The following is a 12917-nucleotide window of genomic DNA, read 5'->3' as shown; positions in this document are numbered from 1 at the left end:
GCAAATCTTATCTGTGAGTTGGTGAGAGATCTACATTTAAAAAAAAAGAATAATCACACTCGATATGAAACAGTATTGTTGTGCAAAATGAGGTAATAAATCCTACTATATTCCTTTTTGCCAAAGCATATAATTAATATTACTTTATGGACAAGAAGCTGTAAAACAGGTGAGCAGCAGGCTCCCTATTTGAAAGGGAAAAAAAGAGGGAGATCACACTCTGCCTTTGTGGTTTGGAGGGTGTTGTGTTCACCTCTCCTAATCTCCCGGCGGAAGCCTTTTTCCGTGTCGGAAGTTGGTTTAAAAGCCTTTGATCTCTCATTTTTCTCCGAGGACAGGTTGGGGAACAGGTTGAAACCCCGCCCCTTCGTTAGGACTCGGGCGGAAAAGTATCCTGGGAAATGTAGTTTCTTGGAGCCCCGAAGGGCGGAGAGTCGTGCAGGATAGTGACGTCGATTTGACGCAACTACAAGCCCCATAGCAGCAGGGGGCGGGAATGGGGGGGAAGGGCATTGACGTAGTCTCGATCGTATCCTCATTGGCTCCTGCAAAGAAAGGGGAGTAGAAGGGAGGGGGGGAAACTCGTAAAGTAAGATGGCGGTGAGCGTCGAGTAGCAATAATAATCACGATAGGCGAAGATGTGCCTATAGGGCGTGTGGGGCGGAGCAACTGCAAGAATCTGGAAGGTGACAGCGGCAGATAGTGCTGGCAAGGGGTAATGGAGGGGAAGCAAACGCGAAAATCCCCGAATCACAGTATTAGTCTGTTGCAACGCGACCAAAAGGGAAATCCTGTAAGGCCTTAAGAAGTATTGAAATATAAAGTCATCATGATGTCGGGACCGTTTCACTTAGTCTTCGAAACCTTATACTACAATGACGGTTATTGTTCAGGTGCCACAATATTCCTTTTAAAAAATATTACAAGAAACAAACTGTGTGCGAGAAGGCAAAGATATTGGGGACAGCCGTAGAAGAGAGAGAGAGAGAGAGAGAGAGAAGGAAGTGCTAAATCCGATCTGAAACGCAAACCAGACTTCTACAATGCAAAGCGGCTAAACAGGGAAGAGACGTGTTTCCAGCCGTGTCGAAGACAGCCGGCTGTAAAATTACCCGGCCCTTGGAGAGCCGCTCTGACGTTATGTTACTGTTTGTGGATTCAGCCGAACGGGGAAAGGGCAATCATATGAAACCAGGACTGAGGGGGGAGGGGGAGAGGTTGAAGCAAAGAAAGAAACGTAGGGGGAAGGGAGGAGGGGTGGAAGCAAGGGGTGGAGACGGAGGCTAATTGGCACGAGCGGAAGGCCAATGGGGTTCTACGTGCGGGACCGGGGACGGCCGATTGGCAGCCTAGTGGGTGGGGCCCAGAAGCAGAAGGCGGAGAGAGGGTGGAGGGACGGAGTGGGCGTGACAAGAGAGGGCATAAATAGGGAAGCGGAGCGCGCTCGAGCGCTACAAGAAGGCGTCTCGCAGCTGGTGAGGCGGAGCGCGCTGCTTCTCTCTCTCTCGTCCCGGGGTGTGAGAAGGGCGGCCGTGCTTTCCCCTGCGCCCCTCCTGAGGGTGATGGGGCTTCGGTACTGAGCCCCCACTTCCGTTCCTTCCCTCCCGCCGGGATTTGTTTGCACTATTCGTATCACCTCTTCACTCACCCCGGGTGAGTAGCTCCCTTCCTCTCTGTTCCTGTCTGGCGCAGGGTGGTGGAGCCCCACAGCTGCTGTTCCTGTGGGGCCAGGGACCGGCACAGACTCGAAGGGTTGGGAAGGAGGGGGCGTCACTGGTGGCTTGGTGGAGCGGGGATGGGGCTACCACACCCTCATCGCCACAGGATTGGGGGTGGGGTGGCGCGAGAGTTTTTGGGCCAGCCCCACTGGTGCGGGGGGGGGAGAGGTTCGAGGACCCCGGAGAGCGGGGGGAGAAAAGGCTCTTGGAGAGACTCGGAGGGGGCTGTTGGCGTCGGTCTGACAGGCAGGCACCGAGCGAGGAGGGTGTCGACACAGCCCTGCAGAGGGAGGCGGAGAAGGAGTGAGGAGGCGCTGGCAAAGGCGCAGCCCCTCTGAGGCGCTGGCGGGGGTGGCGAGCCAAGGGGGGGAGGGGGGGATGGGACTTGTGTGCGGTTGGCACGAGAAGCCTTCCTCCGCCAGGGCGAAGCCGCCGGGCTGCAAGAGCTCTTCTCCCTCCGCCCTCCCCCCCGGGCAATAATCTAGAGGGGGGGGTGCAAGTGTTGGGGCTGGGATGTGGGGTGGTCAGGAGGAGGAGGCGCGTCAGGATTGGCACGGCCTGTGCGATTGGAGGGGGGGGGGGGGGGAGGGGAAAGAAGTGCGGGTTGGCACCATTTCCCTTTTTCCTCTCCAGAAGAGAGGTGTGTGTGTGGGGGGAGGGGGTTTGTTGGCAGGAGCTATAGGTGGTGCTAGGTGGCACGGTCTTTGTGTTTTGTTTGTGGGGCTGAGAGGCAAGCATGTCGGGAGAGGCCGGATTTGGGGGGGGATGTATTCTAGGTATAATACGGGAGAGGCCTAAGGGAAGTTTCTTTCTGGGATTTTTGAGAGAATTTGTAAAGATCTACGCGTGGTGGTGGTGGTCGGAGATTATGGCTTGACCTGTGTTTTTGCTTAGGCTTATCAGATTGAAAGCTCTTTTTTAAGGAGATCTGCTGCCCTTTCCTATTATTCTATGGGAAGGCCACTGAGTGTGAGAGAGTGGAGAAATGGGCCTGGCTTGGGTTAACCAGAGGAGAGTGGACTTGGCCAGTCATCTTCCCCCTTCATATAAAACACTTACTCTCCTGCTGCTGGAGCTCAAAGAGCTGTGAGCAGAAATCTAATGAGACCCAACTGCCTGGTTATGTAACACCATATACTTTGCTTAAGGTTCCTCCTTTTTTCCCTTCCCCCATCGCCACTATCTGTTATTACTGCAATTGGTAGGGTTGGCGATTTAAAAAAAAACTCCCTTTTAAATGTAGAAAATGTTAGAAATATTTGGATTGTTTTGTTTAATAGATTCCTTGTGCTGTATCTTTACAGGGAAGGGAAAGGATAGCATGAATTTCATCATTTCTGCCCTCCTTAAAAGGGTAGTATTGTTCGAATTGTGCAGAGGAGGTTAAACAGATGGCCTAATAAATCATTGTAAATGGTCCATGTACCTGCCCCAATCAGATCTTCCCTACCCTATGTGTTCCCATTTGTAAATATCTTATGTTTGCCCTTGATCTTTCCTTATCCCCACCCAGTGCTGATCCAGCGGTCCTCTTATCATACAGCTGGGTGTTATCATGTAAAGAGAGGGGAAGGAAAGCTTTACAAGCAAGGTGAACCTCTGAAAGCTAACTAGCACAGGGAAGTAATTTCGAATTAGCAGTAGAATTTTGAAACTTGCCTCAGCTCTCCAATTTTTGAAGTTGCTTGACTTCAAAACTGCTGTTGTGATGCTATGCTGAAGAAAATATTCAGCAGCAGTAGTAACAAATTTTTAGCAATAAGTGATGTACTGTAATCCAAATGCATTGCTCAGTAGCAAGATATTGTAAAGGATTCCTTACCTGTCTATTTAGCTTTGTATTAATTTATAGAAGAGTTATCATGATCTCTTTTTAAATGAATAAAACCACCTTATAAGTAAGGATTTCAGTCCAGTTTTCTCAGATACCTAAAATAAAGTGGTAAATTTAAAATATCCTGTTGATCTTGAGTTGTTAATGAAATCTTGATGCTGTTTGTGGAATAAGGGATGGATTATAATTTCTTTCCTTTATACGTTGTACAGTGTATGCATGTTGTAGTGACATAGTTGTCATTGCAAAAGCATTGCATATCTTGATAGTTTTTTCCAAAACTGGCAGTTTTCAGTTCAAAGGTAAGACATGCATCGCTGCAGTTTATTTAAACTGAAGCAGTTATTAAATTCTACAAGTAATAGCATATTTCATATTAGTTTGAAATTTCAGAATGAGGAATTACTCTCTTCAATCTGAGACGTTTGAAAATGATTCTTAATGTTACAGCTGGGTTCTATAAATCACCAGAAATAGTGTTTGGTAACTGAAACCCTGACAGGCCTTCCACTGCTGATATTATGTCCTAAAGATGTGCTCACTCTTCTGCACATTGCTTAAGTTCTTGCTTTTCAGACTCACATTTTGAAATGCCTGATGCTATACTTGTACCATGTTTGAATCTGTAGTGTTACATTTGTGTTCAGTATACTTAATGACAGCTTTGAAGTGGCATGTACAGTGTCACTGTAAATGTTTTCAAAAGACATCCTATTTTAAGAAACATGAGAGGCTAAAATAATAGGCTTTGTCTATTTGATTTTGCATTTTCCTTATTTGTATATTTGCTTTGTCTTTCTTAAAGGAACAACACTACTCAAGGTGAAGAATAATAATCTTCTTGAAACAGCACTTTGAAAAAAATTACTTTCCTGTGATATTGAACTTTTTTCTCATTTTGTGGTTTGAACCGGAGACTTTGTAATTCTGTGTTGTAGCAGCTATGCAGCTTGAAATACAAGTAGCACTCAATTTTATTATTTCGTATCTGTACAATAAGCTTCCCAGACGACGTGTGAACATTTTTGGTGAAGAGCTTGAAAGACTACTTAAGGAGAAATATGAAGGGCATTGGTATCCAGAAAAGCCATATAAAGGATCAGGGTTTAGATGTATACATGTAGGAGAGAAAGTGGACCCAGTTATTGAACAAGCATCCAAAGAGAGTGGTTTGGACATTGATGATGTTCGTGGCAATCTGCCTCAGGATCTTAGTGTCTGGATTGACCCATTTGAGGTTTCATACCAAATCGGTGAAAAGGGACCAGTGAAAGTGCTTTATGTGGATGATTCCGGTGAAAATGGATGTGAATTGGATAAGGAAATCAAGAATAGCTTTAACCCAGAGGCCCAGGTGTTCATGCCAATTAGTGACCCAGCATCTTCTGTCTCAAGTTCTCCTTCACCTCCTTTTGGTCATTCTGCTACTGTGAGCCCAACCTTCATGCCCCGTTCCACCCAGCCTTTAACTTTCACTACTGCCACATTTGCTGCCACCAAGTTTGGCTCAACCAAAATGAAGAACAGCAGCCGCACCAACAAGGTTGCCCGCACTTCTCCCACTAACCTTGGCTTGAATGTCAATGATCTGCTGAAACAGAAAGCTCTTTCTTCCTCCATGCACTCTCTTTATGGTCTTGGCTTAGGTAGCCAGCAGGTTCCACAGCAGCAGCAACCACCGCAACAGCAGCAGAAAACTTCTGCCCTTTCTCCTAATGCAAAGGAGTTCATTTTCCCCAATGTACAGGGTCAAGGTAGTACCAATATGTTTCCTGGTGAAAGTCCCCTTAACCTTAGTCCTCTCCAGTACAGTAATGCCTTTGATATGTTTGCGGCCTATGGAGGTCTAAATGAGAAGTCTTTTGTGGATGGCTTGAATTTCAGCTTAAATAGCATGCAGTACTCTAACCAGCAATTCCAGCCTGTTATGGCTAACTGAAACAAAAAACACAAATCATATCGTACAAGTTGAAATGCACGTACCCAAGGGTGTATCTTTTTTTCACCTCTTGAGTTTTTCTAAAAGCTTGTAGTATGAATATGGTCAAGCTTGGTTAGATAAGGACAACATGCATCGTTTCTTTTTCATTTGCCAACCAAGCACAAAGTTATTTTTTACTGACTGTACATTAAATATACCCAAGATATGGCCTCTTACAGTATTTAAGATATAGCAAGGACATGGCTGATTTTTTTATATATAAAAAATTGGCGCTAATAAGTGGGTTTATTGGTCTTTTCTAATTGTATAATTTAATTTAGTACAAAGTTTGTAAAATATCAGAGTATATATTGTTTCTACAACATGGTATTGCATTTTTATCTTTTTACTACAGTGATCTGTGACAACTGCAGCAGCTTCATGTTGTATTTTTTTTACTGAAATTATAAAATCCATCTTAAAAACATCAATTCTAAAAAGTGTACAAAATATTCCTTAAGTGGTGGAATTCAATTGTATGGAATACTTTTTCCAAGAGAGAAACACAAATTGTATTTTCTGTTAAAAAGTTTAAAAAGTTTAAAGATTTTTTGCTATATATTATGGAAGAAAATGTAATCGTAAATATTAATTTTGTACCTACATTGTGCAATACTTGAAAAAGGTATAAAAGTATTTTGAGTCAGTGTCTTATGTTAAAGAGAGGGACTGAAATAGTTTATATTAAGTTTGTATTAAAATTCTTGAAATTCAACTGGTGTTGACTTTTTTGTATGGTAAAAACATATGGCAATCAGTTCTGATGTATAAAAGTAGAAATCCGTATATCTTACAAATAATTTTAAATACTTTTCTGTACTGATGCTGCCTGATATGGTATTTTTCTTAATGTTCTGACAAAGTACATTGCTTTGAACACACTGTCCCATGGTTCTCTGTATGAGGCTTCTCTGCACAAATAGATTAATTGGTGTGAACTTTTATACTTTACAGCTGAGATTTAGGACTGTTATTATTGCTGGGATCCTCTGATAGGATGTGAAATTTAATGAGTGCTAGGGGGAGGTTGCACTCATTCACGTGCAATCGGTAGATTAAGTAGTACCTCTAGAACACAGCTCATTGGTCTTGTGTTGGGGGAAACCATAGTTCATAAAGCAGACTTAATTTTCTGTTAAGAAAACATCCTACAACGAAAACTTTTATTAAGTCACAAATGTTATAATTATTAGGAATTATCAGATATAAGTTTAATGTACTGTTTTGAATTCAGGTGAATTTTGCTTCATCCCTGATAATTTGTAATGTGTTCTCTGAAACTGAAGAAATTGGCTTTGGGTTATTCCTGTAAACAGCCTTGCCAGGAATATTCACTTTAGTTATCTACTATTTTCATAAGACCAGACATAAACAGGATAGATATTTAACATTTCCAAAAATTAGCCTTAGCGTGACTGACCATTGGGATGTGCATCTACGGCCTCTTTAAAGGGTAAAATAAGAATGCAAATGTAGACTTATCTGAAGACTGCATTCAAGTTCAGTTACATCACATTTGGCTTTCACACGTCACTGAACTGGCCTTGTGTTCATTAATTCCACTTCATTTTGGTAGGATGTATATATACAATTAAGTTATGGTCTTTCTGCAGGCCTCACGGAGGTGAATGGGTTGTGAGTCATCTCTGTGCTGGCTTTGAACTGGGAGGGTGTGGGTGTTTTCAGGTTTTTGGAATGGAATCAGGATGCCGCTTAATATCATGGTAAGCCTGTTTTGGAGAAGTTCGAATGAGACTATGAAGAAGAATCAAGCCAGCATGGAGAATAGGCAGAAACAGGCCCCTGATAAGGTTTTTATATTATAAAGTTCAATAGGCTTGTTTTTTCTCCTCTAAAATTCCTGTTCTGACTTGTATTGACTTCATTAGTTGTCATCCAGCAAGATGATTTGAATACATGAAGACAATTGATGCTGTATCAGACCAGATTAGACCTCCATGGTTTCAGTAGCTGTTACTCTTTGGGGTCTTGAGCCTTTTGCAGTCCTGCCTTCAGAGATCCATACTGTGAATAACAGAGATGGAGCTTAAGTCTTTGTGCACATGAAGAACGTGTTCCTATTTGTCTGCTGGACGCAGTGGACAAATATAATTTCTATTGCTAATTCAATGGAAGTACTTTTTAGTAAAGCCACAAAGTTCAAAAATGTTTCCTGCTTACAAGACTCTTCTTTATTGAGTTGCACAACCTTTATCTGGAATAATTTCTCTTCACAGTTAAAAGTGTCTCACCCTTACATACTCTTTGCACCGGGAATTACTTGCTAAAATCAATGGCTGCTGTTGGCATGTGTTCAGGGATTACTTAAGACACTGGTCCCAATAATGAAATGGTTATGATTGCTGAAACTGAGTTGAGCTGGAAACGGAGTTGGATCCTAGATCAAGATGTTATGGCTAAGTACAATGGGATCCAGATGAAAAGGGAGTGTAATATAGTTGTAGAATCAACATACGCTTCTATCATACCTGAACTAAAATATGAAAGGATGCAGTGAATATGCACCGGGGCAAACAAGACTAGCTTACAACTCTTGATTAAAAGCAATCGGCAAGATGTAATTGGTGATAAGTTGCAATTTGGGCAGTTCTAGACAAAACAAAGGCACCAAAGGATTAATTGTACTGACGATATAAAAGCCAGTACAGCACGTATAGATAGCTGACAAAATAACAAGACTCTGAATTCTCATTTAGTATCTTCAGGTTTGTTCAAATTATTTCTGTCATCCTGGAATCAAGAGATTGAGATAATGTAGATGTGAACCCACTTGGTGGAAGATACAAACACTTCTGTGACTTACTGTGAGGATCACTTTCCTCTGTTTCATATTAATGGCAGATGGTGGGTTTCCATAGGCATACTGCTGTTTCCCAGCCTGTTAACCCATGCATCTGAGAGTTTTTGGCCTGCATATTCTCCATGAATCTGATACTAAATGAGAATTTTATCTGTTGTCTTTGGTACTTGGCAGTTTTTTACACATGCTGTGAATTTTTAAAATTGGCACTAGAATGTAATTGTGGTTATTTTGTTCTGTATTGCTTACTATGGGGATCACCTCCCTCTTTTTCTTCACTTACAATATGATTCACGGAGTTTATGCATCACTTGTATATGCAATTTTTTAAGAAGAAGAGGAGCATTCAGGTAAGGGAACATCAAGTATATTGGTTGGGAAAATAGAAAATGTTTTAACAATGTCATTATTGTTCAATTGACGTTAATGTTCCTGAATTTAAGGTCAGATTCTGCTCAGCTTGTTATACAACCCCAAGATTGCTATCACTGAACAAACTTCCATGACACAGATTATTCTTTATATCTGCTGTTCAAGTTATTTCTTGAATGTGTGCATATAATCTGGGAACACTGTAGGCACATGCAAATTATTTGAGTTGGCCCAAAATAGGGTCACACTGCACATTGTTGAATAATTACCTAATCTGTTTTCGGAGCATTCCCTCCTTGCTCACTGCCTGCCATTTACTTAACAGCTGCTACTATTTCAAAGTGTTTCCATCAAACAAAAATTGCTATTAGGAAAAGTTGATTGTGACATTTTTTCTCCTAACAGGAAGAGGAACCTAAAAGGCTACAGATTTAGCATTTCCCTGTGTTGAGTTAAACTAGGGATAAAGCAAAGTTGAATTTTAACTAAACAGCTTATTTGTAGTATGTATACCTGGGAATCAGAACAGGTAATGCCACCAGATAGCTTGTGCTATGGCGGTTACAAGGGCTTTGAAAGAAAGACAAATCTTCTGCTAAAAACTATCTAAGATTACACATTTTTAAAGGTGGTAGGTAGACTTATTGTCTAGTTTGCATTTAGGGGATGGATCCAGTGGTGGGATTCAGCAGGTTCGCACCATTTCAGCAGAACTGGTTGTTGAAATGGTGCTTGTAAACAATCAGTTAAACTATTTAAATCCCACCACCAGAACTGGTTGTTAAATTATTTGAATCCTACCCCTGGATGGATCCTATCTAGTATGACTGGAGATATGCTAAATGATAGGGACTTCTTTCCCCTTTCTTGCTGTGATCCCTGAAATTGTGGCTTGTCAGATCACTGGGGGGGTGAAGGGGATTACAAACTGCAAAACCCACCCATCCCTGTGTGGAAGTGTCTTGTGGAAGTGGAAAAGTCCATCTCTTTTGTGATTGTGTTCATACACAATTGCACATCACAAAGTGCTTTTCTATTAAACTTACCCATGACTGAGGATAGGATTTAGTTTAAGCAAGGATTTAGTTTGTCTAATGTGTGCACCCCCCCCCCCCCCCCGCCAAAACATCGCCTTGGATCCAAACTTGCCCCGCACAAGCAGCATGCAGAGAGCTGGCCGATTTCTGTTCTCTTCGCACAGCCCTTCCTCCAGGTCCCATTCTATCATCTTTCTAAGGGTCTTTGGGGAGTGCCGGCGGTGAGGGAACCCATCTTTCATGAACTTGCTTCTTATAATTTGTTTGATCCAAGCCATTGGAACCATGACTAGCCAGCATGGTGCAACTTACCTACTGCCATTTGAAGAGATTTTGCTTTGGGACATTGTAAGTGATTAGCTGGGTAGAAAATGCCTACAACAAACTGCAACAAGGATTGCTCTTCATTGTCACTGGAATGTGCATGGTATGCATGGATTTTGGAGAAGAGCCCAACTGTGCTGATTTCAAGGAGTGTGTGTGATTAAATAGATTTTTTTTTACTACTACAATTGAGAACTTTTATAGGAATGGGTTCTGTTTACCAGAAAGTGTTTATGCTTAAAATGGCTGCTTCACAAATGAAATTTACCTGGCTGTACTAATGAAACAAACCATCCTATTGTCTCAGTCCCACACGTAGATATTTCAGCAATGCCTTCAGCATAACAGCTTGTATGCAATGGGCCTAGCAGTCTTGGCACTGATGTAAGGACACTCCAGCTAGTTCCAGCTCTTCTTACCAGCTGATATTATTTTTGCTCCTTTCATTCACAACTTATGTTTTTAAAATAGTGCTTTCTAACATTCAAACCACTTCACATGGATTGTACTAATCCTCACAACAACTTCGTAAAGTTAGTGACTAATGCTAGTTTATTTCAGACTGAGATTTACCTAAGGCCATAAGATTTGAACAGTTTATGTGTATATACCATTTGTTATTCCTCTCTGGTTGCCCAGGGAGCTCAAACTGATTCTTCATTTTCTCCTCATAAAACTCTATGAAGCTAGTTAGGCTCAGAGAGGGTCCCTGACCCAAGATCAGCCTGAGAAGTTGTGGGCTGGGTGGGGATTTGACATCGGGGGTCTCCTCAATCGATGGCAATTACTTTAACCTGTGCATCACACGGTCTGTCACCTTTGCAGATACAATTATGGCTTGCAGCCAAAAGGCAGTGACTAATGCCGCTGAGGGCGTATTTTTGAGAGGAAGGGATCAGAGGTTTTCTTTGCAAGGGCCAAAACCATTTTACTCTGTCCTACTTGAGTGTTGAAATGGTGCTTTAACTGTGTAATAGTTAAAGATTTATAGGGTCAGGCTAGCTGACATTACTTAATGGCAATTACAATTGATTTGTTCAGATCTTAATGTAAAATGGGAGGCATCAGCAAAATAACCCGCAGGCCTCAGTGGTTGGAGAAAGGTACAACATCCTTCTAAAACTTTGTTGCATGATGCAACACCAGCTCCTCTGACAGAATAGCTTTTTTATCTGTGGAGGGAGGGGAGGGAGATAATTGCTTATTACCCCCTCACAGTGCAGGATCCCATTCACTTCCCATGCTGTTCTTTTGGGCCCATTTATGTGAACACGCAGGGGGAGCGGGGAGACACAGAAGGCCTGGGTGATAGGATGGTGGAAGAGGAGACCCCTCTCCTCATATGGTCTGTGTGCAAGGCTTGGGACCAAAGCCAAAGTCTCCCACCACATAAACACCCTGAAGATTATGCTGTATGTAGTTGAATTTCTCAGCGGCTGTCACCAACGTTCAAATTTTAAGAGTAGTTGTAAAAATCGGTGAGGGAGAGGATTGCCAATAATTTGTGTGAAAGTGTAAGACGATAGCCATTGGCTAAGGAGCTTGTGCACCGCCTCTGCAGCTTAGTTCCAATTCAAACACTCCACATGTTTAATAAGTTTTAACACTGCATGAAGTATGTTTATATAAAGAGAAGAAATTGGGTGGGGAGACTAACCACATGTCCTTAGTATGCTTTTCAGTCTAATACTTTGGCTAAAAAAAGTAGGCTAGATTTTTTTAAAAAAATCTATTATGCCCAATTCTTAGTGCGTATAGATGCCACCATCTGTCCTTGAGTGGTTCCAGTCAGATGCACATTTGTAATACTTGGCCTGACTAGTTTGAGTCTTGGTAAATAGTGCTGTGACACCGTATACAGCCAAGGTCCATTCTATGTGAATTCACAAAAACAAGCCAGGTCAAAATGACACCACATGCTGGTGACTGAAAATCCAGAGCAAACTACCCACCTATTTTGTTTGTGTGTGGTCAATAATATCACCTGTACGCCCTTTTGTAATAGAAAGAGAAGTCCCTACCATACTGTGCTTTCCTTCCTATGGCTGACAACCCAGCACAACTAATTAAATGTGGTTGCACATGCTACAGAAAGAGAGAGAACTCCAGAGGTTTGGAGATGCTGTTGAACCCAGGCCTACTGCTGAATGAAGAGGAGGATGAGTTTGGAGTAATCCCCTGTCTTTCTCTTCTGTAGGTAGACTCAAAGAGGATTACAAACTGCTTTCCCTTCCTCTCCCCACAACAGACACCTTGTGAGGTAGGTGGGGCTGAGAGAGTTCTGAAGAACTGTGAACTGCCCAAAGATCACCCAGCAGGCTTCATGTGGAGGAATGGGGAATCAAAGCCAGCTTTTCATTACCCCACAGGTCGCAGCTGTGGCCAGGCATGCCTTTTGCCAGCATTGGGCAGATTAGCTAGCTGAAGGCTTCCATGGGGTAGAAAGATCTGGCCCCTGTGTTATATGCCAGGTTATATCTAGATTACAGTACTATTACAGGCTTTTGGAAACTTCAACCGGTGCAGAATGCTGCAGCCAGGAAGTTGGTTGGTGTGGGTTGTAGGAACCATCTACACTGGCTCCCAATTTGTTTCCAGGTACAATTCAAATGCCTGGTGTTGACCTTTACAGCCCTATATGGTTTGTGATCAACAAGTCTACTCTGTTATGAACTTACCCAATCACTACAATCATCTTTAGAGGTCATGCTTTGGGTGTTCCTGCCTCCTGAGATTAGTTGGGTGTTGACCCAGGAGATGGCTTTTTCGCAACAAAAATCTGGAACTTTCTCCCCAGAGAGACTCATCTGTGCCCTTTTTTTGCCATCT

The 12917-nt window shown here is 42.5% G+C and overlaps 1 protein-coding gene across 1 annotated transcript; it reads left to right on the top strand.

The window, feature by feature from the left end:
- Nucleotides 1-1442: 1442 nt before the first annotated feature.
- TOB1 (transducer of ERBB2, 1) lies at nt 1443-6249 on the top strand. Its single transcript, XM_048490797.1, has 2 exons — nt 1443-1654; nt 4359-6249. The coding sequence occupies exon 2, from the start codon at nt 4497-4499 to the stop codon at nt 5490-5492; it is 996 nt and encodes a 331-aa protein (XP_048346754.1). The 5' UTR covers nt 1443-1654; nt 4359-4496; the 3' UTR covers nt 5493-6249.
- Nucleotides 6250-12917: the final 6668 nt, after the last annotated feature.

This window comes from Sphaerodactylus townsendi, linkage group LG03, assembly GCF_021028975.2.
Source record: "Sphaerodactylus townsendi isolate TG3544 linkage group LG03, MPM_Stown_v2.3, whole genome shotgun sequence".
Classification (NCBI taxonomy): Eukaryota; Metazoa; Chordata; class Lepidosauria; order Squamata; family Sphaerodactylidae; genus Sphaerodactylus; species Sphaerodactylus townsendi.
Note: the sequence above shows the minus strand (reverse complement) of the source record. Positions and strands in the feature narration are given on the sequence as shown.

Coding starts and splice junctions, on each gene's coding strand:
- TOB1 (XM_048490797.1), top strand. CDS start 4,497: ATGCAGCTTGAAATACAAGTAGCACTCAATTTTATTATTTCGTATCTG.